The following is a 25,679-nucleotide window of genomic DNA, read 5'->3' on the forward strand; positions in this document are numbered from 1 at the left end:
GTTTTTTTGCTTTTTTTTGTTTTCGTTATTCGATTGTCAATAACATTCCAACCTCCCTTTGCTTTGACTCATTCCTTTCGTTCTTGCCTTTAAATACTTGCCCCCCCCCCCCCCCCCCCCGTTTTTTTTTTTTTTTTCTTCGCACAGTGTTGTCCTGAGTTAATGGAAACAGTTTATTTGCCTCTGACGACACCCAAACACTGCACAAACGCTGGTGCTGGGCTGACGCGCGAAGCTGAGAGGCTCGCACACCAAGGCCGAAAATGCAGACAAAAGCCAGCATGTCACTCCCCACAACATGCCACTATGCTGTGTACTCTCACAATGGGCAATCGGCATGGGCCTCCGATAAGTGTGGCTCGCCTCAGTATAAGACCAGGCACCACTCTTTGGCTTAGCGTTTGAAAAAGGAGCAACACCAGGGCTCGTCATGGGTTCAAGGCACCGTAGACGAGTCCGAAGAGGCCGGTGGAGGAGAGAAAAAATGTGTACGCACCTGGTGCTGTCCCGACCAAGAAGACCGATCTTGCCGCCACGACTGTTAGCACGCGCGCCATCACAACAAATCGCTTTGTTGAAAAAGCCACCCCCGACAACCGTTGTGGGTAGAGAGGGAGGGAGGTGTAGGGACGACTTCTAGAACATGCGCGCAAAAGGGTGGCCAGACACACCACAATCCGCACAATTTACAATCAAATCCATGAAATAAAAATTGCCCTCCTACAGGCGCGGCATTGAAACTGAATAGGAAAAAGCCACTGCAAAATTATTGTTAGCTCAGAACGAGTCTGCACTGCTCAAAACATGATATCATCAGTATTGGTAAGCAATATGACACTTTGTTTTGCAGGTTTGATGATGTTCGTAAACTTAGACAGATCATCAGTGAGGGCAGTGTATTGTTAAGATAATTGTGCTAGGCTCTTGTGCTAGCAGTACACAAATCTGAAATATTGTTATGGAATGCACACAAGCGAAAACTATTGTTAATCTGTAGCTTGCTCTTAAAGGAATCTTTTCCACTCGCTCCTTCCTAATTGATTTTCGAGTGGCAGTTTTGCGTGTTAGGGTGAGGTGAATTAAACAATGGTACAGTGGATTCAGTAGGCTAGGTGCAGTCAAGATGCTGGTATGTTTGCCAAGTTTTTGCATTTTCTAGTTGGTAAAATTAAAGTCTATGCATGTGAATGAATGATGTCCTTTTGGCTGAGTGACGACAGCATAAGAGGTGGACCTGTCAATTCTACGGTAAATAAGATCACCTTCTAAAATACTGTGATGATTGAATTGAATACAAAGGCATAAACATTCTAATGAGGAATGAAGCAATACAATAACACAAGCTCATCAGTTACGGCGATGAGAACACAGCTTTCGGATTTGACAGTGTGGTCACGGTGATAGTATGGTTTTTCTCAGTCAAAAAGTTTATTACTTCTGATATTTGAAGAGAGCTAGCTATGTCGTCTGCCAAGCACGCATCAAGAACAGGCGACAATTAGTGTCGCACTTATTAGTAATGCTCCGAGCATTAGACAAGAACAAAATGCTTCCAGGAAAAGAGCTAGATATTGCCCATTTTGTTAGGATTGCATTCTGTAAGGGCCAGCTGATGTGACGAAAGGTGGTACATCACTCGAGCCAAAGTTGTTGTTTGGTCCCAGTTCACATACACCAATGAAGCTCAAAATAGAGCCGCTCGCTTCATTTCTCTAAATTATAATCGCCACTCAAGTGTAACGCAAATTAAACTCACTCTTTCTCTACCACAGTCAAGTTATCGCCGTGACATAGCCCTCTTGTGCTTATTTCATAAATACGTGTATCAGTTTAACCAAAATCTTTTAGGCATAGAAACGTCACCACACACTTCACGACTACACAATAAGCTAAGCTGCATGCCCGTTTACAGTAATACTGACGCATTTACCTCATCGCGCTTCCACGTGCCATACGGCTATGGACCCAATGGGCAATGAAAGTCCGGTGGACATCCACTGGTCTGCCAGTTTTGGACATATGGATGTCTGTCAGAGATCTACAGAAATCCACCGGATTTACTACGTACGTCCATAGGACGCTTATGCGCAACAAAATTGGCAGTCCATCGAACATCCGACGGCTGCCAGAACCATACATTCGGACGTTACAGGGACATGCAAAACCATGCACCTGGGTCTTTTCAGTACATCCATCGGACATCCACAGGAACACAGTTATTGAAACTTCTGCAGCGATGTACATGTTGCATATTCGGGGCACTTGAACTGTGGGCACTATTATTTTGTTTTCTTGTGGAAGCGTACAATATTGCCGCAAAAAATTCTGTGAATTCACGATCGAGATTTTATGTGATGTCCATTGCAGATGTCGCTTGCACCATACACAGTGCAAAAACTGTTAAGAAATGATCAAATTGATGATGTCCCATGGATGTCCCTCTGTCGTCTGAAGCATGACGTCCACATAAAATCCAGTGCAGATGTCCTTAGAACATTCGAGATTTTTAAAGAATGGACATTCAAAATAACTGGAACGCAACGTCCCTGGGTAATCCTGGGGATAAATCGGCTCTGGACATGAACGTCCGGATATATGTCCAGCGGATTTTCATGACCCATTGGTGAATAGCCTTTCGATAGCATAGTCGCAGAAGCTAACCCAGGGAAATTTCGGCCAGTCACTCATATCACCAGCTAACCCTTTATCTTCCTAACTCATCATGTGTAGTGAATTGTTCCCTGGGGTTGTTCGGTTGCCAGTGCAGCTACACATGTGCACATTGTGTTCCTGTAGTAAATTGTTACCAGTGTTAGCTTATCAGTTTGTCTTCATCGTTCAATTGTTTGGTTATATTTTATATATGTACGCTTATGACGTTATCTTCTTGTGTTACATGTTACTGACTTATTTATTCAGCGCTACCCCCCCCCCCCCCACATATGTATCCTATTTTCGATAGTCTTCCTACTGCTTTGTTGTAGCATGCTTTGCATGTTTACCATTTCTGTTTGTGTGCGTTTTTTTATGGAATTCTCCCCGCCCATTGCCTATGTAACTTCTACTTCCGTACTCAATGCCCTATCGGGCCCTGTAAGGTACGTTCAAATAAATAAATAAATAAATACACTGTCAGTGGATTGCGAGTACAAGAGACACTTCTTGTTGATGCAATATTTGCTACAGTGAATAGAAAACCATTTACGACTAGCCTTGCCACAATACGCGAATAACATTTTTCGTAGGCTTTTTGTCGCACTATAGAAGTCTCGGTTAATACACACTCTACCAGACCTGAATTTTCTTCTTGAAACCAATATGTTTTCTCATAAATTGTAAGACAAGAATTTAACTATCACAGGTTGGCATTTATCAAATGACTATAAGTGTGCACGATATGTGTTCAACACTTGCCAAGCTTCAGCACAGTGTTGACGGCAGCTTTTTTCTGTATGTTGTGCCTACAATATTGGGTTGTTTCTGCACTGAAGGGTGATAATAAAAGGTACGGACAACAGGCCCCTTTTCTATGGCTCAGTGAAGCACTTGTTATCAAAGCTTTGGAAGGCACAGTCTGCCATCTCATGTGTGGATGCTGGCCATGCCGATAACAGAAATGCTTGGCACACAACTCTTAATTGAGCAAGAAAAGATGGACGTGATGTGTGTGAACAGGTTTTGTTTGTGGTCACAGCCTCAGCAAAGTACATCGTCACATTGCATGCAAGCTAGGTGGGCTTCTGGAACTGCAAGAGATGGGGAGCAAGTTGCAGTGCTGCTTTTTCTCACATCTCGGGCAGCATGTCTTGGTGACCAAATGCTTGCAGAGACTTGCACTATGACATTGGCTTTGTGCAGTTGCACTGTCTTGCAGTTGGGGCAGTCATGCGTACATCACAAGCCTATATGGCTCCACTATACAGAGGTGTGATGCCAGCTGTGCTGCCATACGTTACAGTAAATCACAAGTGAAATCCAGGGTTTGTCCTGTCTGGTCGGGAAGAGGCATGGTGAAAAAATGCCAGCCAAGGAGCAAAATGATGTTTCGGCCACTCCTCCACAAGAGCCTTGTTTGCAATAGGCTCCCGTGTGGGAGCCAAAAAACATTTTTTTATTTCTCACTAAAATGTCTTTTTTGCTTGGTCGGCATTATCTTTTGTCATCATTATATCACAGGCTCTCCATTTCATAACTGCCATCTCAACAAAAATCTATCTGCAGTGAACTAAATGGTACCTCAAGTTAGGCTGTAATGTTCGTTTTTGTGAAAGCCTAAAGTTGTCTAGCAATGACTTTAGTATATATTTCAATGTCTGATTTTATTGTCCATATACACAGTTAATTACTGGGTACAGTCCATCACAGAGCAATGTTGCCTGTGAGCAATAAAATTTAGCATTTTATTGCGCTACCTAGCTGGAAATTTTGTTCTCTTGCAGGCGGCATGTTTTTTTAGTGGTTTCTATATAATGTTGGCTTCTGTTTGGCGGTACAAGAACATAATTTTTTTTTTACAATAATTCGTGCTTCAGTTGTCGCAAACATGTAGCTTATCCATGGCCCTTTTGAAGCAAGATAGAATTGAGCATGTTTTCAGCCAGATGAAATCATATGATTAAATCTAAATTAAGAAACAGAATGTCCACTGAGATGACAAATGCCTGTGTGAGGTGGTTTCCCGAAGAAACCATAAATCCTGTTTCAGCTACACGCTGCCTGAGTGCGCACAATTGGATGGCAAGCCCAAGTGGTCAGTGATGGCGCAGCGAACACAGAGACTGTGCGGCCGTACCAAGATTTTAATCACTGCCCGGTAGTTCAACCTGTTTTCCAGCTGCAGTGACCGAGGCATCTTGTTTGTGTTGCAATATGTTTCCGCACTTTCCAGTTGCCCAAAAAAGTGCCCGTTAATATTGATAATTTATGTATTTTGTTCCATTATGGACGAACAGAAACAAGACTTCTCTGTCCAGTGTAGTTATTTTCTGAAACATTATTTGAATGTGATTCTGATTATTGCGAATATTTAGCAGGGTTTTAGCGGATTTTGGGTGTTTGTATTGTGGGTTTTAGAGGTTTTTGGGGTCAACACTGTCACTGAGCATCACCATATGTCATTTTGTCTCTGTGCCGATTTAAAAAAGCGATTTGTCGTTAACAGGCACCATCGTGTTTGTTTCCTTTAATGTGAAGCCATAGCGTTGCCATGTGAAGTCAATCTCATTGCGCACAATGATTGTCAGTTACTTCAGGTGGCAAGTCAGGCAGAGCTATTTATCGAGTTTCTTTCAGTTTGTGCATATGAACATATATATTTGATTTTCAGGCATGCCGTAGTGGATTATTTTGGATTAATTTTAACCACCTGGGGATCTAAAACGTGGCCCCAGTGCACGGGACATGTTTTTGCATTTCACCCTCATTGAGATGCAGCCACAATTTACAATATGCATACGTGCATTTTTTAATGCTCGGAAGTCGACACGAGAAATAAAGACACACACAAGTGACAACTAAAAGACTTTGACATAGAATGGAGAATGCAGGGAGGAATATATTACTGTGCTCTAGCATTATTATGTGGCTATATATATATATATATATATATATATATATATGTATAGTTCATATATATGAACTAAGCGCTGCGGAGGCAACCGTGTTGCGAAGATTACGGACGAACACCTACATAAATTTGCACACACTCCACCTGATCTACCCCACGGCATACAGAGACATATGCCCGTGGTGTGGAGCAACACCAACACTCTTTCACATCACGTGGGAGTGTGCAGAACACGGAGAAGAACACGAAACAAACGGCACGTGGAATGAATGGGAGGCGCTGCTGCCTAGCCTGGCCCTGGAAGATCAGCTACGACTGATCCAACGAGCTGAGCGGATGGCCGGTGCTAGTGGGGCCTTGGAATAGGGGCACCACCCTGCTGGACAAACTTCGTCCTTAACCCCCTACCTCCTCTGTGGACTGGGGTAGGAGCCTGTCCGGTTTCTGATTATAATAAAGTTTCACTACTACTACTACTACTACTTGTGCAGTGCAAGTGTTCATTTCATGCTTTGTTTCTTGCATTTAGTTCTCATACGGCTACAGCGATTTCAGGCACTCTGGATAAAAACTAATGTGCAAGCGAGCTGCATACAAGAAACTTGGTGCTGGTGATAACTGCTCATTCCTTTCATGAATAACTAGCAAGAGAGTGACGGATGAGCAATGCCATTTGAGACAACCAATGCCTCCTTACCATTGTTGTAACGCAAATTAGGAGCCATGCAGTTTTATTCTGCAGCTGTTGTCATGGTGACAAAACCACATTTGCATAGCGTACAGTGAGTACACGTCTGAGTGTGTTTGGGGAGATAGTGCAAACTTTATAGTTTTACTCCCATCACAACTGTCCCAAATGATTGTAGCTCTATCCTGCCCTCGTTGATCTTAGTGCTCATGAACCACACGTGCATCTACTGTCTCGCTGACGTCACCAGCTGTAGAATCACTCACAGAAGCAAGCAAGTGGGCGCAGCAGCTTTTGCAGCTACTACATTGTCTGCATTGTTGCAAACAAAGGGCATCTCTAACATGAAATTTTAAAGTGACATGTAACTGCAGCGCATAACTTGACACACACAGGCACTAACTTCCAACCATTCCAGACCAGTTTACTACATATATATGAACTGCATAACAGAAAAAAAAAAAAGTGGTCAAGTTTGCACTCGGTTGTGCAAAGCTTAGGCACAGTGAAAGTGTCAATCCTCGAGCCTTACTGGCTGCTACTTCATACAACGAAAAGACGCAACACACCAAGGAAAAAGACAGGCAAAAGGAAAGAGCGTCTACTGCTAGAAGGAAGAGAATATCTACTGCTAGATATTAACTTGGTTGCTGCTAGGGTTGAACTTGGTTTAACTTAACTATGCATGTAGGGAAGGTATTCTGGAGCGATCATTTTAGGAGGTACCTTCCCTTTCATGACATTTCACGTGACTAGCGCTGGACGTGTTGGTGCCTACGAGCAACAGCGTTCCTGGCATGCCACACACGCAGGCAGGCAGGCAGGCAGGCAGGAGCCGTGTCTGTGTTGGGCAAAGTAAGCGCGCACCTGCGCCGGCAGTTACTAGGCAATGCAAGGTGACGTCATCCCTACTGCTTCAGCGCATGCGCGGCTAGGCAATACGGGCGACGTCGGCAGCAGCTCTGTGCGTTGCCTCGTTGGTGCTGCTACAATTTCTTTCTCTCTCTATCTCACTCTCATTTTCTCTTTCCCTCTCCCGAGCATGCTCTCCTTCCCTCTCCTTAACGTCCCATGCCAAGGCAACATGTGCACGGCACAGAGAGGAGGCGAGGCACACGCCGCTCCGCGAGGTAGTTGCTAATCAACGCAGTGACGTCATAGCTCGGCGAGGTGTTGCGACAGCAGGCGCGTCTTTTTACGGTTAGCTAGAACAGCTTTGCTGTTAAAATTCTCACTCAATATGGCCTGTAATAAAGTGCGTATTCAGGTTGGTTGGTACGTGTTGTACCGCTTTGTCCGTCTCCTTCTTATGTCCCGTGTCTTGCACTGTTACTTGTCTGAAATCTAGTATATGACCTACTATTAGCAAACCACTGCCAACAGGCCTCACAGAGCCAAAAGTGATGCTCGGGAAAGGCCCTTTCATCGGTTGACTAAAGTCGCAAAATAATGCTACAGCACAGTAATATATTCCTCCCTGCATTCTCCATTCTATGACAAAGTCTTTTAGTTGTCACTTGTGTGTGTCTTTTTTTCTCGTGTCGACTTCAGAGCATTAAAAAATGCACGTATGCATATTGTAAATTGTGGCTGCATTTCAATGGGGGTGAAATACAAAAAGGCCCATGTCCCGTGCACTGGGGCCACGTTTTAGATCCCCAGGTGGTTAAAATTAATCCAAAATAATCCACTATGGCATGCCTGAAAATCAAATCGTGGTTTTGGCTATGTAAAAACCCCAGAATTCAAATATTGTAAACTAGTCTGGAAATAAAAGTTGAAAACGAATGCCTGTGAGCATCAATGATATCGTCATCCAGATTTGCATCACAATAAACCAGTTAGCCCAAGGATTTTTGGTGCATGAACATCTGTTATACTGGAAGCACGCCAAGTGTTTGTGGAAACAAGTTGCCGACTTGGAAGTCGCAGCCGTAGCAGCACTAACTTGGACCAGCATGCATTGTTTTGATCAAGTGTGGTGATACAGAACTGGGCCGCTGTCTTGTACGCATTCGAAAAGCCGACGTTAGGTTTCGTCTCGTGCGATTGGCCTAGGTCACGATATCAGCGCGGCCTGGATAATCGCGTGAGAGAAAACTGAATGTCGACTTTCTGAACGTGTACAAGGCCCTGGGGCACTTTTCTAATGCGCTGCGCTAGTTTCCAGCTCTGCCAGCATGTCTTGTAAAAGACATTGTTGCCGGCCCTAGGCCAGCAGCTACGAGATGAACCTGAGACCGATATCTGAGGCACCAAAAGAATGCCGTTTATTCCCAGCTCGGAAATATATCTAAAAGAAGGGAGAGAGAACAGACGTCATCTGGCCCAGACTTGTTATCGGCAGCATTCCTTTCCCCTAGTAGCCATAGCGTTCCACTGGATTTCGGATTCTTGTGGACCTACGTAGCTTGGGTACAGGGCTTTCAGAAAGGTCGTCAGCCTCGTATTTTGGTGCCTCTCCGGTCATACAAGGTGGTTCTTCTGCGGTCGGTACTTCTCTGCTTGCATATGTGTTCGGTGAACGTTTGTGCATCTGGTTGACATGACGTCGAACGACGCCATCCACAGTTTCCACAGTGCTCCACTCGTCGATTTCACCTTGCCGGGTGTCCATATGTCTCCCACGCCGTAATTGCGCACGTATACGGCCTCTCCAGGGGCGAAGTACCAGCTGGCGGAATCACCAGCTGGATTCGTCGGCATCTCGTGGCTCCTGGGAGGAAAACACATCCAGTCTGGTAGCCTAGAAGCAGTTCGGATGGTGAAAACCCAGAAGCCTGTGGTGAATTTCTGTAATTACAAAGAATTCTGGCCAGAGCAGTTGCTAGCTCTGCTCGAGGCATTCTCTTCAATCCATCCTTGATAGTTCTCACGGCTAGTCCATTGCTTTGAGGGTGGTAAGGCGGGGTACAAACACGCTCGATTTCATTTTTCTGTACAAATTGAGCAATGTGTCACCCGGTAAATGGCGTCACATTATCCGTACTATGGTGTGTGGACCGGGGTAATCCAAACCGGCTGAACAAGGTTTGCATAGAATCTACAGTAGCTGTTGTGCGAGACACTGGAATGGCTTCTATCTAGTTGCTGTGTGCATCGACAATTACTTATACCATCTTGTTTTCGATAGGCCTTGCGTAATCTGCATGCAACCGAGACCACTTCTCCCGAGAAATCGGCCAACTGATGGGGTTCCGTGCAGGGGGCATAGGCAAAGCTTGCAGACATTTTCGACAGTCTAAAGCGATTCTATGAATGTCTTGATCTAGGCCGTGCGAACAAAAACTAGTCCTCGCCCTTCATTGTAGATGCGCCCTGATGAGATTCATGCAACGTCTTCAACAGTTTCTCACACGCCGCCCTTGGTATCAGTATACGATGGCCCCAGAACAACAACCCCTTCTCCTTGGACAGCTCATGTCGCCCTTTCCAGTATTCCATCTCTCTGCTATCCCCTTCTACGACGAAGGGCCATCCTTCAATCACGTACCTACATATCGCTTGCAAAACACCATCGGCTGCTGTGAGTGCTTGAAGTTCTTTGCAGGATACCGCTGGCTGGTCCCATTGGTCGATGACAAGCACCATTTCCGTCACATCTTCTGTTTCTGCTTCCAGTTTGCAATGATTGAGGCAAGCGGCTTAGAGCATCCGAGATCAACATCTGTTTGCCAGGCTTACATATAAGCTTGTATTTGTACGCCCCGAGCAAAAGTGCTCATCGCTGAATTCGGGCGGCTGCCATGACAGAAGTTTGACGGTATTATCTGAGAAGACCCAACAACAGACGGTGATCCGTTACGAGTGTGAACTCATGTCCCAAAAGGTATCTGGCTCAATTTGAGGGTACTTTCTTTCAGCTGAAGTGAGCGTTCGCGACCTAAAAACAACTGGCTTGTCTTCGCAATTTATACAGTGAAAGAGGGTGGCACTGACACCGTAAGGCGCAGCGTCACATTCCAACAGCAACTCCAGCTGAAGATCAAAGTACGTTAGCACGGGAGCCGAACACAAAACAGTTTTTGCCTTTTTAAATGTCGCGTCTTCTTTTGCATTCCAAGTCCATTTCGCACCTTTTTCAAGATGACTGTACAAAGGTACAAGCATCGTGGATAGATTCGGCAAAAACTTATTGTAGAAAGTAACCATTCCTAAAAGGATCGCAACTCGGCAACATTTTGTGGCAAAGGAGCCAGTCTGATTGTGTCAACATTCTTCTCCAGTGGGTTCAGTCCTTCAGCATCAATGTGATGGCCAAGACACGTCACGGATGATTCACAAAACCTGCACTTGTCCGAATGAAGTTTGATACCGTTCTCGCGGAAACGCTGTAACACAGCTTGCAGATTTTCATTTTGAGCGTCGCCGCTCTCAGCTATCAACACATCATCTAAATATGCCTGGGGAAAACAAGCATTCTGCTTGTTTTTTCGTTTACGGCACACATTCTGGCTAAATGCTCTGGTCGTGCACATTTGAAGCATCTACTCTTGATTAGTCGACACGCCTTCGTCATGTGACCCTGCTTCCCACAACATTTGCATGCCCGGCGACTTTGTGCGTGACTTATGTTGACATGTCAGCTTTAGCAGTCTCGCCTGTTCCGTGGCAATTCTTTCCTTGCCTTTGCTCAGTGTTACAGACATTTTCTGCAACTCTGAGCATTCACATACACACAGTATCAATAATCATTTCGGGCTGATCAATTGTTTGTCCAATTTGTGACACTCTGAGAGTCTAATGGGTATGCCTGGCCTGACAACTGCCGAGGTTTCAACAGCGAAAAGTCTACCATGCAACTTGTGAACACTGCTGCTCCACACTTGGTGGAAAACTGGTTCTTCATGTCAGACCCATGTGTCTCCAGAAGCAAAAAAAAGAATGAAGAGGGCAAATGAAATTATTTTTGTACCGACTGCAATTTCACTTGATTTGCATTTAAAGGGTTGTGTGGATGCTGTTAAAAGACAATCATTCAGTTATGACTGAGTGTGTTTCTTAAATTGGGGTAAGCGGATTGTCGAATGAAAAGCTAGCAGCTTCAAGTTCAGTCATAAAGTGTAAATATTAATTTCAGGAGGTTCACACTCCTCTTATGAGGAAGCAAGCTACTTCAAACTTGAACAGACCAGCAGTGACAGAGCCATTATTGCCTAATACAGAATTGTGGGAGGCAGTTTGAGACAACCAACGGGAAAAAAATTACCTATATATATAAAAGATGAACCATAGCTGTAGTATTAAAGAAGAATATTTTATTTTAGCACAGAAGCTGACTTTCTTGCATGGCTCGGTTGTCTTGTGTAACTTGCCGCATATCGATTCTTGGTGTGGTTTTGGTGGTAATTTGCCAATAAATATGGTTCGTTGTATTTAAGTGAATGCTGTAGTAACTGAGAGCTATTGAACAATATTTGTGTATATATGACCCATAAATGTAATACAGTAGCAATACTTTTCCCTTATACAGGCGCAAGCCAAAGTTGACAAAAGGGCTGAAAGCTGAGCTTGTTGGCTAATATCTTTTGAGAGTACTTGGGGAGAGTGCAAAACAATGACACAACACACGTTGACTGATCTTGTCTGTCCTGTACGCTGACATCAGTGGCTTTGGAAGGCAAGGTGCATTGTTGTGGGATGCGTACACGAATATTTTCGTGGTTGCCAGCTGTGCCTTGTGCTGCATTTGGGATCGTAACCTAAGTGGAGATTTAACTTGCTGCACTCGGCCACCATGCTGCTGAGCTGAAAGGCTGATCGTACACTCTGTTCCACCTTAACTTGGCAAACGGCTGCAGGCCGCTGTGGGCCAATGGTGGAACACCAAGCGACTTCTCCCAGTGTATCATTCTGCTGGCCGTGGCAGGACAGGCCGAAGGGGCTGGAGCCATAGTGCAGACATTCCAGACGCACGTCTCCACGTGTGCCTGCATATTTGGCACACCCGCTTCCTTGTCCGTCAGCCCAACCATGGCCTCTGGGCGGCACGTAACAGCATGTGCTGCCCAATCTCGGAGGTCATAGCCCAACTTTCTTATTTCCAAATTGGAAAGCCACATGTATGTGTCAGTAAAGGTACCTGTTGATGAGTCATGAGAACGACAAAAATTGTTTCGAACAAAGCGACTTGCATTAAACGAAATAACATACAAACTATGTTGCAAAGCAGCTTGGAGGTCTCGTAGCCTTCGTCATTTGCCAAGTTACGGTGACACAGCAAGAATGCTTCTCTGCATCCCCCCTTGTGTAAAACGATGCAGTGGTGGCAAGGCTTCACTCTCTTTGGTTGCAAAGTGGAGGCAGTGATTACTGAACCCAGGCCTCCACATCCTTGGCTGAGCTTGCTCTGTACAGCATCATGCAATACTCATCATGGATCCTTGTATAATTTTTGATGTGGTCATTACACCTCTGTAATAATAGCGGGCCTGGATTTCATACTCGCTGTTTGTAAAGCTAGGCTGTCATGTTCCCTGCAGTGAATTGATATTAAAGGGCAACTCCAAGGTTTCTCCAAACACCTTGCGGCTGCGCTGCATTTTCCCCCTACTACAGCTACGTCATTCTTTCAAAGCAGTGTTGTGCTGCTAAGCCCGAGGTTGCGAGATCGAATTGCATTTCGATGGGGCGACATGCAAAAACACCCGTGCATTGGGTGCACGTTAAAGAACCCCAGGTGGTCAAAATTAACCTAGAATCCCCCACTATGGCATGCCTCATAATCGTATCGTGCAGGGTGCGTACAGGTCCTTGAAATCGTTGAAAATCCGTAAAATTGAAAAGTGCGTTTTAAAGGCCCTTAAAAGTCCCGGAATTTTTTTCCTTCCTTGACAATCCTTGAATTTCGTGAACAATGCACTGTGATATCGACATTGGGACCTCCTTTCTGTGGTAGATCGGCGTCTATCTGACAAACTCCCCATTTCAGAAACAATACACCGGCACGAGTGCTCATGGTTTTGCAGAACTGCGCGGAAAAAATAAAAGGCTTCACCGCGTCAAACCACAAACAGAGCGAGACGCGTGCCGTCCTTTGGTGCTGGCATCTATTTGTTATAATACAATGGATGTGTAGCAAGACTACAGTGAATGTGTTGGAAATGTTCGGTAAACTTGCTCAGTTAACACTGGAGAAGCCAGAGTAGCTGTTAGAAGCATTCATTGTGAACTTTTCTTTCGGTATTGTGAACTTGCAAAGTGATCAAGGCTAGACATTATTAACATCATTTGGATGTACATTTATTTATTTTTATATTACTGCAATAACACTATACTGAATGTTTTGAATATGTTTGGTGAACTTTACCCAGCCTATACTGGAGAAATCTCAGCCGCTGTTGTAAGCATTCATTTTGTGTTGTGATCTTGAAAAGTTATCAAGGCTAGACATTTTTATTATAATTGTGATATACATTTATTTATTATAAGTGCAATAAAACTAGTCATTTTTGGAAATGGTAGAGTAAAAAAAAATCCTACTTTGGATGCCGCTTTGAGTCCTTGAAAAACCTGTGACAGGTTCTGGAAAGTCATTGAATATCCTTGAATTTTTGCCTTGGGAACCTGTACGAACCCTGTCGTGGTTTTGGCATGTAAAATCCCAGAACTTAATTAATTTTTCAGAGTAGCATAATGGACACAGCTGGTGCAACATGTATGGCTAGTGTATTTTCGCATATGTTTGAAAGAGACTACCAGAGGGTGAGAGGAAATAAACATACTGGATGCAGACTCTTTAAAATTTATTGCAAACAAAACAAAAGATGGCACACTGCTGTTCGGGACAGAGCATGCAGTAAATGTTTCTGTGAACCTAAACGCAATTGTTCCCATTTAAAGGCATGAAAACAATCCGAGAGGCACTACTACATATAATACACGCAAGAGTCTTGGCATTTACTGAAGCAATGCCCTCTACACAGTCAGTTACATTCAAGCCACAAATACACAACTTCACACACACGCACACACTAATGTTTTCCGAGACATCTCAATAAATAATGCTTTTTTTGGCTAACACGAGCACAGGGACTAGTCACGGGAAATAAAGTAACTCTGGAATGCATAGTCATCGGTAGTACAGTGTCTGTATAGTGCTGGCCAGTGTTGACTCCTTCTTACTTGCACAGAATGGGGATTGCCGTTGCATGTTGAAAGGAGAATATACTAGAGTGCAACTTTAAGCAGTTGGCATCCAATGCCAGAGGTCACATGAACGTGTGCCTAAGTGCTGGTTGTTCAATGCAGGTGTGCTAGCCTTTTCTCTTATAATGCTGGCTGGCACTGTAGGCACTGGCCTACTGTGTGTCATCATGCTATGTACAGTTATGATAACATAAAAGTTGGCAGAGCTGTGCTGATGGTCTTCACTTAGGATGGCAGTCTGCAAGAGGCCTGTCAGCAGACATCACACAATGCAAGTGGTTGCAAATCAAGTCGGATCATCTAGCGGCTTCAACCACTGCTGCCACATCACAATTGAGTATTATATAATGAAACTTCTTCTTGGGCAAGTTGGTGCAATTTGTTTTACAATTGAACATGTTTGTGCTGCTTAGCAATTGCCATGATCATGCATGACCAACACAGCTCATGAAAACAATTTTACACAAAGCTTCTTGAGCGAGCTGAACGCCACAAAAGTGAATACCATGCACAGCTCGTAAATTTCACTGGGCAAACATAATTCTAGTCCGTAACAGTAAAAATAAGAAAAATAAATTAGATGACGCAATCGCTTTTTCATGCGCAGACTTTTACAGATAACCAGAAATTTTCCCTGACAACAAAGGTAGTGCACACTACTGCTGCTGCAGCATTATTGGCAAAACTTGCTGCAAGACTGGATTTTTCTACCTGCACAATGCTGAAAACACGTGTAGAATAAAGTTGTAGATAATGTCACACAGTTTGTACGTCATGTATAATGTGTTTCAGAACTTGGCTCTGTGTACTAGATGTAGCAGTAAGTGCAGAATGTTGCATAAATAATAAGGACAGGAGCTATTTTGGCTAAATTTCAGCCAAATTTCGCTTGGAGGCGACATTTTGCAGTTTTTCTGTCAATTATTCTTAGTTTAAAGCTATGTGTGGGTGAATTAACTGGCTATCCATTTAATGATAAATGAGAAGTATGCGTCCTACATGGCCAACAAAAGAAACGGAAATTTCACTGCAGCAGAACAGTCTCTCACTGAAACAGCAAAATGCCACACCTTAACAATGGCAGATGCACGATGATGGGATGGCTGTTGCAGCTAAGTCTGCCTGCCAATGTCATGCGCATTTCTGGTTATCACGGGTGAAATAAGTCACACAAACTGGGTGCCCCAGGACTGGTCTAGCGAAATAACTTGGCCTTCTGTTTCACATTGCTTGCATTGTAGAGCGGTGTTTTAGCAGAACCTGGCCCCTAGTTGGTTCGTGCATAACCATATCATTCACACAAGGAAGGACCCCTTCTGTCGTGATAATGCTATTGCGTAGCACTCTTATTTACGCAGCATTCAATACATTGTACAAGTGCCCGCTTCTCATGCTTTTCAAACAAAAGTCGGTGTCATAAGGGTGCAGCCCAGTCAGAGAATGGCAGTGAAAGTTGTGTGCCTCATTGAGGAGTGGCACAGCGGGAAACAAATGCTTATTGCAGTGACAAATGAATTCAATCGAGTTGCACTACAGATACTTTCTGGGGTACCTGCCGAGAAGGATGGCATCAGCTTGCACATTAGCACTAAGCCCACTTGGTTGAAGCAACATGGTTATAAATTGGCTGTGGACGTATTTTTGTCTACTTGCTCTTGCAAGTGCAGCATGCTCAACCCGCACGTCTCATTTCACAGCAAAATGGCCGACTCACGCTTTATGGACGCAGAGCACATCGCCAGCTGCCCGTTTGTCTTGCAAAACAACTCACGATTGACCAACCAAGCTACAGACATCACCAGAGTTGCACATTTTTGGTTGAAAAGTATGCTCAATGAATTGTCATAAATTCAGTTTTAAAATCAGTACATAAGGGCTTCAACTGTTCAGAATAAAAACATTTGCCAGCAATTATGCTTGAGGATTATGCAGTTTTAGACATCCCGCACACAAAAGCAAGATGTTGCAGCTGCCCATGCAACACTTGACGCGACTTCGTTGTGCGTTCTGGTTTAAGCACCAGTGCACCTATGAAATCGCGAGGCTGGTGCAGTTCCAAAGGACGCCTAATGATGAGCCGACATACACAGACTTATTGGAATTTCTGGGGGCGGAAAATGCGTGTTACGCAGTGGTATCGAGCCTGGATCGCCGAGATGATAGAAAATCTCCTGTATTGGTTTTTATATTAATATGCATAGTCTTGTGTTACTTTCAATGACTTAAGTCATCGGAAGTGGCTGGGTGTGTTAATTTTGTGTCCTTATTTGTTGTTGCTTACATTCTCATTTTAATATATCCAAAGAAAAGGTTTGCATTGACATGATACAAACTGATGGCTTGTGAGGTTTAGAAGAACTTGTTGTTGGTGCATATTGGCAAACATTGTTTAACTGCCAAACGGACCACAGAGACATCGGGGAACAAGGACTGCGCCCGTCCTTGTTCCTGCCGTTTGTGTGGTCCGTTTGTTCGCGCAGTTAAACAATGAAGGCTTGTGAGGGCTGGACCTATGAAACAACAAAGTTTATACTGGTGTTCTAGGTCATTTTTTATTTCTATCGAGCCTAATCCGGATTGAATTTCTTGACCACGATCGACATTGATCGCTGCTACACACTCCAATGATCCAGATCAAGTTTGGGTGAGCCCAGCAGGTGTTGTTAGTGGGTCCAAAGCACTTATAAAGTTTGTCTAATATGCTGTAAAAGCTCCTTTTTTAAAAGAAAATATGTACTATTGCTTATAAAAATCTTTTTTGGGTATTTTTATTTTTCTACTTTTACTTTTTGATTTTAGCATTTCCTAGCACAATGAGCTAGCGGGTACAGCCTGTGATGGCAATTAAAGCTCATTCGTGGTGCACAGATTGCAATAATCTGGATCGAGCAATATTGTGATCGAAAGTGACCGTGTAGCAGCACTCAATCTGGATAGGGCCTGATTACGATCGAAATTGACCACGTGACACCATTATTATTGAGGGGCAGCTGAAGCTCTTAATTGACACGTTTACTTTTGCAGAATGTAAGAGCCAGCACAGTGCCTCATTGGAGTGATTTGTCCCTTTACAATGAATGTGCTCTGGAAGTTACTGACTGAGTCTAAGCATAAAGGCCTCTCTCACCCAGAGATGTCCAAGTGCCCTTGTCCTGTATTGGCCAAGCTCATTGTGTACTGACGTGTGCCATATCTGATTGATAGTATATTCCAGTTTGGAGCAACACATGGGTAGAAAATTGCATATTCCTGTTTGGCTGAATGCAGTATTGGACAATTTCATGCCAAGTCATTTAGTATCCACCAAGGAAAACCACAAAGTTGTATATCAAACTCAACAGCAATACAGTCATTCTAAATTGTGGTGCCGAGAGAAAGCTGGGGCCAATAGCCAATAAGGAAAGGCAAATTCATACGAAATACATCCTGAAGTGTTGTTGTGCCATCATTTATGGCTGCACTACTTCAGCTGCTCTCATTGGACTTGGCCTCCCCAGACGGTTGTGCGTCCGACTCGACCCCAGAACTGGACGATGTGCAATTTCCTTCATCCTGCTCCGCCGGCAGTTGGCTCTTGCTGCGGCTCCCAAGAGTTGAGTGAGGACCGTGCGGTGGCCTCGGGGGTGGAGCAGGCAGCACAGCCTCGAGACTGCGCACGCGCCTGTCGAGCGACCTCCGGTATGGTGGTGGTGGCGGCGGCGAAGGCTTCACCACCTCCAGGAAGTTGGGATTGATGTAGCAGAAGTCCGTGTCGACCACAAATGGGGGGTTGGGCTTAGTGTGCGGGCTCTTGCTCGGAGTGCCATTGGCGCCGCCGGCCGGTGCCCTATTCTCTCCCGGAAGGAGTACAGGGCGACGCTGCTTTAGATCAAATGAGTTGCCAGGTGGCTGTTGTTGCGTCGCGGAGGACCTGCTGGTGACATTGAGCTTGCGTGACCGCGGGGACGCGAGTCGCAGTGCCCTCCAGAGGACTAAGCCGGCCACAAGCGCTGCTGCGAGGACAACGCCGATGGCTGTGGCCGCAACTGGGAATGGCGTGGTGCCCCGGCGATCCGCGCATGCACCACGGTAACGAAGCTCGATGGCGACGATCTTAAACTCTGGGTAGAAGGCCCTTGTCACCTCGGGTGTAGGGTGGCCAGTGTTGGCGCGCATGGAACGCAGCAGGAAGTCTACAGCGTCACGATCGCACCAGCTCGCATTGGCCGATGGGTCTGTCCAGCTGAGTACGTGTGGGGGTCCAAGAGCAAAAGCAGTGCGTGCGAAGCGGCGCGGGCAAGTGCTGTCATTGGAAAAGTGCTGGATGCGCCTCTCAAGGGCTTCCACCTGCTCCCAGGAGAACTCGGCCGAAGTGTTGAACACCAGCCGGAACTCGTGCGTTGGACTCCGCGGCGGCTCCAAGGGCACGCAGGTTGGCAGTGTGCCTTTCACTGTTTGTTCGGAACTTGATATGGCAGGCGCTTGAGTCGACAGCTCAGCCGAAGTGCCGTCTTCCGAGGCTCCGTGCCTTGGCATCACCGTTGTCTCTTCAGAAGGCACAGCTGCAGAAACAGTGCTCTTCTCTGAGGTACTCTGCTCCACATGTGGTGAAGTCACCTCCAAAGCGATGTCGCTTGCACTTGCTGGAGTATGCGGTGAAACTGGCTCGCTCTCCTCTGAACTGTCTGGGTTTGCGGGTAGTGTAGTTGTCACTTCTGAAACAACACTAGTGAGTCCATCACTTGAAACGTGCGAGAAATCGGACGACGCACTGCTTTCTGTGACAGCACTCAAAGCTCGAGTTGTTTCAAGCTTCTCGTGAGCAGTATCATTTTCCTTCCAAAATGTAAAATGTTCTGTTGGTTCACTCACAAGCAGTTGCGTCGGCAGGCCTTCATGTGTTAGTTCCGGCAACACTTCCTGCCCCTCTACTTCCGCAGCAGTAGTGCCAGAAATCATTCCTGGTTTTTCTGCAGTGTCACCTGTGCCTGCTGAACTCTCCTCATGCTCAACAGCACTAGTTGTATTTGGCATTTTAGAATTGTCAGAATTAGTCACACTGTCTTCCAAAAATGTGCCTAATACTGAGCCTACTGGAGTACTTGGTGCAGCGGGAAGTATATCCATAACTGTTTCATTTTCCATGGGTTGCGATGGTGTCAGCTCCGTGGTGCTTTCTCTGTCATAGTTTAGAGACAACGTGTCGTGGTCATCTGCCGAAGGAAATGTGTTGCTATGATGAGAGGATGGTGATGTGAGCATAGTATCAAAGGAACCGTATGTTGTTATCGCTGCAACAGTTGATATGCTGCTTTCTTCTGACGGCGTTGTTTGGAATGCTTCGTGACGATAGTCAGTAGCCTCTGTGGACATTTTGACATGTTCTGTCAGCATGCTTGTTGGATCCGACACATTCTGTGGGTTCACTGATGCTTCACTTGAATTAACCATTGTTGATGTGCCAGCAGGGATAGAGGTGGGTGGCATGCTTGTCATCTTGGCTAGTGTCACATAATTGGTTTGCAGAGGAAAAGTCGCCACTGACGAGTTGGCAATCTCAGGGTGTTCCAGAGAGGCTGTGTTGAATTCCAGAATAGGTTCAGGCACTGTGACAGCAGTGGCACTTGATTCAATATTCTCAAGAGTGCCCAAAGATGCACCATCATCTGCATTCTGGCTTGTATTTTCCTGAAATGTAACACTGTGTTTAACCGCAGCAGCCATATCAGAAGAGCCCATTAGTGAGTGTGGTGTTTGTTCAGCTGTGCAAAACACTGATGTGCAGTTCACTGGGTCACTCAATGTTGGTAGTGGCATGTTGCCTTCACTTGAGCCTTCCTTGGTTTGTGGTGTGTTGGTCACCAAATGGGATACAGGGCGCTCATTTAATGTGTTGTTCTGCTTGGTTGTAATTTTAACTAAGTCGGCACTTGATGAGAATGAAGAATCTGTGGTTGAAGGCTGGATGGTCTGACTTTGGGCAGTCGAAGGTCTCTTGGTTGGACGTTGTGTTGACACAAGACTCTCTAACTGACGTTCAACATCTACTGCTTCATTGCTTTTATATTCATGCTCCACACTAATGTTTGTTGCTGTAGGTGCTGAAGTTTGCACGAAATCCACATTGTTCCAAGGTGGGAGAGTGCTGGACAGCACTGTGGTTGCTTGCATTGTCTCTGTGGTTGTAATGTTTAGTGCATCAGTGATTCCATAATTCTCTGCGGTGGGCCATGTCAGGCTTTGTACTCTAAAGTAGTTGTGAGTTGGTACATTAGGGTTTGCAGTTGGTGGAACTTGACTCGTAAGCTCTTTAATGGTTGGTCCTTCCACTGAAACATGCAGGCCTTCATTATTAGCTTGGTTGTGACTGGCAACCCTAGGAACTGCAGTTGCCTCCTTTTCACCAACAGCATATGGTGATGTGGGTGCTTTGTACACAACTGATGATTTACCGACAGCAGGTTCTACTTTTGGCTTCAGCACCCTTTTCTGAGTGGCACCTGGAAGTCCAGTTGTCACCCAGGCCGAAGGCATGCTTCCAGGGAATGTGGTCACCTGTCTATCCGCTGACTTGTTCTTGAGGGAGCTTAGTTGATAATCAAGCACATCCAACTTCAAAGAGGCTTGTGTGGTAGTTTGCAGATGGGAGAGTGTTTCTAACACCATGGAGTGCTTGTCTTTTGATGCGCTCGCCACATCTTCGCTACCTATCATCTTCACTGTTGACAAAACAGGGTCCCCTGTAATGCTCTTTTCAGACGTGCTGAGGACAAATGCAGGGAACGTTGAAGTGTGGTGAGGCTCAGAAGTTGCGCTGTCGGCTGTGTGCACAGAACTCTGCAAGAAAGCATCATTAGCTAACTTTGTTGTTTCTGTCGGTGCTGGTGGGTTGCCATCCACACTGGTGTTGATTAATCGTCCTGCTTCTGGCAAGCTCAATCCCTGATGGTCGGTGGAGAGGGCTTCTAGTGAGACGGTTGGCTTCAGCGGCACAGCAGTGCATGAGCTGGACAGGAGGACAGTGAGCAAAGCCCCCAGCACGTCCATGAAGGCAGCAACAGTGCTCTATGCTTGGCACCTGTTGGCCAGGGTTCATCCTGTTGGCAGCAGGCCCACGCCACTTCTCTGTAAAACAGGCAAGCAGAACAATATGGCTGTCACAAATGCCACTGCATTGTGTTGTTCATGAGCCATCCACTCTGTTGACCGCAGTCACCAACTGTTTGTTCAAAGATGTGAATAAACTGAGGGAGGAATGCTGACGGGTTCACTTGTACGTAAAATCATGGCGCATGGTTATACACTACAATGACAGCATATCGGACAGTAGCTGTGGCTATTAGTATCCATCGGCTAAATGCAGTTTCTCCTAAAAGCTGGAAGTAATCGTTCATTGGTGGATTATTGTTTGTGCGCAAGGACAACACACATTATTGGAGCGTCACACTACAGTAAGTTCTGCATTTGAAATTGATGACTTCCCTTGCATGTTGAACACTACTGGACGTTTCAACTTCTACGCAGAAGCCGAAACATTAACCCTTCTGACTACACCACTTTAGTTGGCACTGTGGTTTTTTTTTTTTTCTGTTTATAATATGAAGTTCTCTATCTCAAGAACAAATGAAAATCACTTTTATTATTGCAGATTGGTACACTTGGCATGAACAAACAAATAAGTCCCAAGTGAACTTTTTCTTCGGCAAGTTGGTGTTTAGGCTTGCTGTACACTAAATAAACAAATTGTTGCGAGATGATCAAATGTGTGGAATGTTGCAGGTATGTTTGCAAGCTACCAGTATCATCCACACCTGAGCAGCTTCTGCTTCCAAACCTGTTACAGCTTACCTTCAGTTATTGAGTGTCCATTAGCTATGCCCCTTTATGATGAACATTTATATTGAAGGATGAGTGATGAAGTGAACAGAGAAATGTTGCCCAGTAGTTTTGGACAGCTGGCCAGTAGATGTTGACCCATATCCATTAGCTTAAATGCTGGGGTGGGGTACCAGCAAGAAGGAAACAGGGCCTTCCAGCTCGTTCAGCATCAGCCAATCACTGGCAGTCGAAATCGACAGTCCACTAGGTGGAAACTTACAGAACACTGCCTCTAGAATAGCAAGCTGTTCTGCATGAAATGTGAACAACTCCTTGGCCCGTGCCATATGTATTTGGACCATGCCAAATGAAATACATTTTTGTTGACATGCACTTCAGTTGCTATGTATGTTATTAGCCTACAGTCAGTCAAAATGACTAGAAACTAGCAAAAACGGAATGGTATGGAGTGAAATGTTAGACATATTGGTGCAGTGCTCCAGCCTTGCTGGTATACCGTGGTTTTTATAGGCTGAAATAAAGTGTGCTATCAGTCAACTTGAATGGTGAGATAGTTGAAAGTTACATGTTGCAGAGGACCTGTGACAAAAATGGACTGTAAGCTCACCCACGTGATTGCAGAGGTTTTCAACTGACAAATTTACCTGCAGTGGCTTTCCAGTGTTGCTGCAAGTATGTAGTAATTACTAAAAGCTGCGAAATTAGTCACTAAAAATGAATGAGTCAGTCCACTCGTGCTCCTTCTCCTGTTGATTTAGCACTCTTAAACCATTGCACTTTCCGAAGAACCCTTTTCAGATGCAGTTCGAACATTCTTGGTTTATGCAGGCCTTGTCCTTCATCAACCCGTATTGCCATTTTTTAAAATCTTTATACCCATTTAATTCCCCGCACCTGTTCAGCACATTCACTTATAGAACTCCGTTTTTACGCCTTCAGTCCATTATGCCGTCTATGCGCGTTTAGCACTGCGTTTTTCGGAGCTGCGCTATCTGCACATGCGGACCGGACATTCCCCGACAGCAGCTTGTGGGCTACGATGTAGCCCGCTGTCCGAATATCCGAGTGAATTCGCATGCACCAACAGATCGGCGACTCGTCTGCCGCACCTGCGATATATAGCAAGCAATATCGCGTCATATGGAGCAACAGGCCACGCCGCACAAACGCAGGGAAAGTTCCGGATATCGGAAAATCGCACGCACAGAGGGTCCGACGACATATAATATAGCCGTCGTTATATCATAGTCTTGTATCGATCGTGGCACTAATCTGTTGCGAGCAGCACGTGCAGTGGCATGCGTTTGTACTGCAGGACAAGAAGAAATGGAAGCTCGTACGTGCACGCATGCATCTGCTGCAGCGACAGAAGCACGGTCCGCTGGCTTAACAGAAAGCAGAGAACAAACCGACAACTGCTGCACGCAGCCCCACCGAACGTGCAACGAAAGTGCCTCACCTGCGGCACTGCACGGCGGCGTACGGCTGGGCTTCAACACGCCGACAGAAATCGAGCGTTCGTTAGTCGATATTTTCTTCCCATTCGGACGTTGTCGAGGAGCTAGAAAGGCACAGAAGAGCGCGACCACGGTGGAAACAACAGACCGCTGGCTCACGTTTGAACCTCGGCGGCGCGGACGCCAACGTCAATTTGCAGAGCCCCGATTGGCTGCGCGGAGATCACGTGGCTCTTCTGCCGTAGCTGGGAAAGGGGGCCGTTGGGAAGCTCTATGCCACAGTGTGCTCTATGCGTGTCAGACCCCGTACTGCAATTTCGCTTTTTTTTTTTTTTCTCGTTATTTCTCCGTTCTGTTTTTCCCTCCCTTTTTCTTTCATTTGAACTACAACAGTTGTCGCGGTACGCACTACAAAAGTGAGGACCCCTCACGGGCCCCGGCCGTGTTTTCCGCGTACGCGAACGGCCTGCCAAATGCTCCTGCGGCATATGCGGGACAAAAGTAAATGGGGAGGGGGAGATGCACACATGCACCATTAACGTCTGCTGCATATCCATAGAGCGGGATAGCCGGGCTTATTGCATTTTTTAAGAGCGCTGCACTGCGGTCTGAAACAATTCAATATATTTTTAACTCGATCAGTGGCCACGCCGCTTTGTTATGCTTGCAAAAGCTCTCATAAATATGCATATACGTCCGAGTCAAAGGTACAGCTAGCAGCGCTGCCTTATCGACGCTTTCTCGTCAGCTCACAATAGCTGGTGCGCTTCTCTTTGTCTGTAGTCAGGGGGCGGCAAGGACTCTCTTTGTCTTGGTGCGAACTCGAAGCAGTTACGCCGCCTCGTTCCCAAGAAAAACTCTTTAAAGAGAGAGATCGAGAGAGAGCGCTAGCTTAGTTTTGTAAAGCAGGCTTCACCTTGCGCTCTCAAGCCGTGCAGAAAAGCCACACTGGCATAACTAAGAAACTGGACATATTGTCGCGAAAAATAATAATAATGCCAACGTCCGTTTTCTGTCGACATTTCAGCTCATCTATCTGCGTATTATTTATCTGCCATCGAAAATCATTACGATGTACGTGTTCCTTTTGACCCTCAATTGCTTTACAATGCACACCCAAATATATATGCGCGAGCGATGCAACTTCTGTTTTTCACATATATCTAGCAAGATGTAGCACACAGAACTATAGTAACAATAAATAGCTGCAAATTTCGAGGCCAGTGGACTTTCGTAATGTTTGTAATGCCACCGATGCCGCACGCTCAATAGCAGCTGTGCAGCACGTCCGCGCGTGTGTACACGTTTCACGACGCTGCGACAAAAATTGAAAAGGAGAAGACATCCGTTGACATCGTTACCATTCTTGATACACCTAGCTTAAAGCGCATCGTTATACATATAGAGATTTTTCCCCCGGAAAGTTGCGGCATAGCTTATGCAAATGTAAATCTTCCGCGTCTTGCAATATCGCAGGAAACCCTAGCTGATACCTTTGTCTGCGGATAAAAAGAAGACAAAATGGGGACTCCTGCACTGAACAGTATTTAACCTCAGTATTCATCCTCGGAGTTTGGCGGCATGCTGCGCGCCGCGTGCATAACAGCTATATAGAGCTCGAACCTATATAAAACACCGGCAATCGTCGCCCGGCCGAGAGAGAAGCTCACCGTTAGGCGCGTGCCTCCATGACGGTATGGAAGAGGATGTCAGCAACGAAACCCACGGTGGACGAAACTCGGTTATTATCATCATCAAGTAGTTTTTTTTTTTTTTTTTTTTTTTTTTAGGAATGTGTTATAGTGTGAGAAACTCTATGGGCACAACTTTGTTTCATAGTTTGCCTGTTGTGCCAAATTTGAATACTAACAAATGGTCGCGTCACCTATTAGTAAGAATAAAAAGCTTGTTTGTCGTATTCCACTGCCATGGTGCTTTGTTAAGCTAAATTTATTCGCAAAAGATGGCGCTACACTTTGCATAAAGTTATGGCGAAAACAGC

The 25,679-nt window shown here is 45.4% G+C and overlaps 1 protein-coding gene across 1 annotated transcript; it reads right to left on the bottom strand.

Annotated features, from left to right (window-relative positions):
- Positions 1-13,984: 13,984 nt before the first annotated feature.
- Positions 13,985-23,853, bottom strand: LOC119462591 (mucin-17). The gene is made up of 2 exons (XM_037723925.2): positions 23,680-23,853; positions 13,985-21,506 (listed from the first exon to the last, which is right to left on the bottom strand). Exon 2 carries the CDS (start codon positions 21,426-21,428, stop codon positions 17,868-17,870), a length of 3,561 nt encoding a protein of 1,186 aa, XP_037579853.1. The 5' UTR covers positions 21,429-21,506; positions 23,680-23,853; the 3' UTR covers positions 13,985-17,867.
- Positions 23,854-25,679: the final 1,826 nt, after the last annotated feature.

This window comes from Dermacentor silvarum, chromosome 8 (assembly GCF_013339745.2).
Source record: "Dermacentor silvarum isolate Dsil-2018 chromosome 8, BIME_Dsil_1.4, whole genome shotgun sequence".
NCBI classification, from domain to species: domain Eukaryota; kingdom Metazoa; phylum Arthropoda; class Arachnida; order Ixodida; family Ixodidae; genus Dermacentor; species Dermacentor silvarum.

What these genes read in the sequence shown, in the direction of transcription:
- LOC119462591 (XM_037723925.2), bottom strand. Translation starts at nt 21,428, where the DNA reads ATGGACGTGCTGGGGGCTTTGCTCACTGTCCTCCTGTCCAGCTCATGC.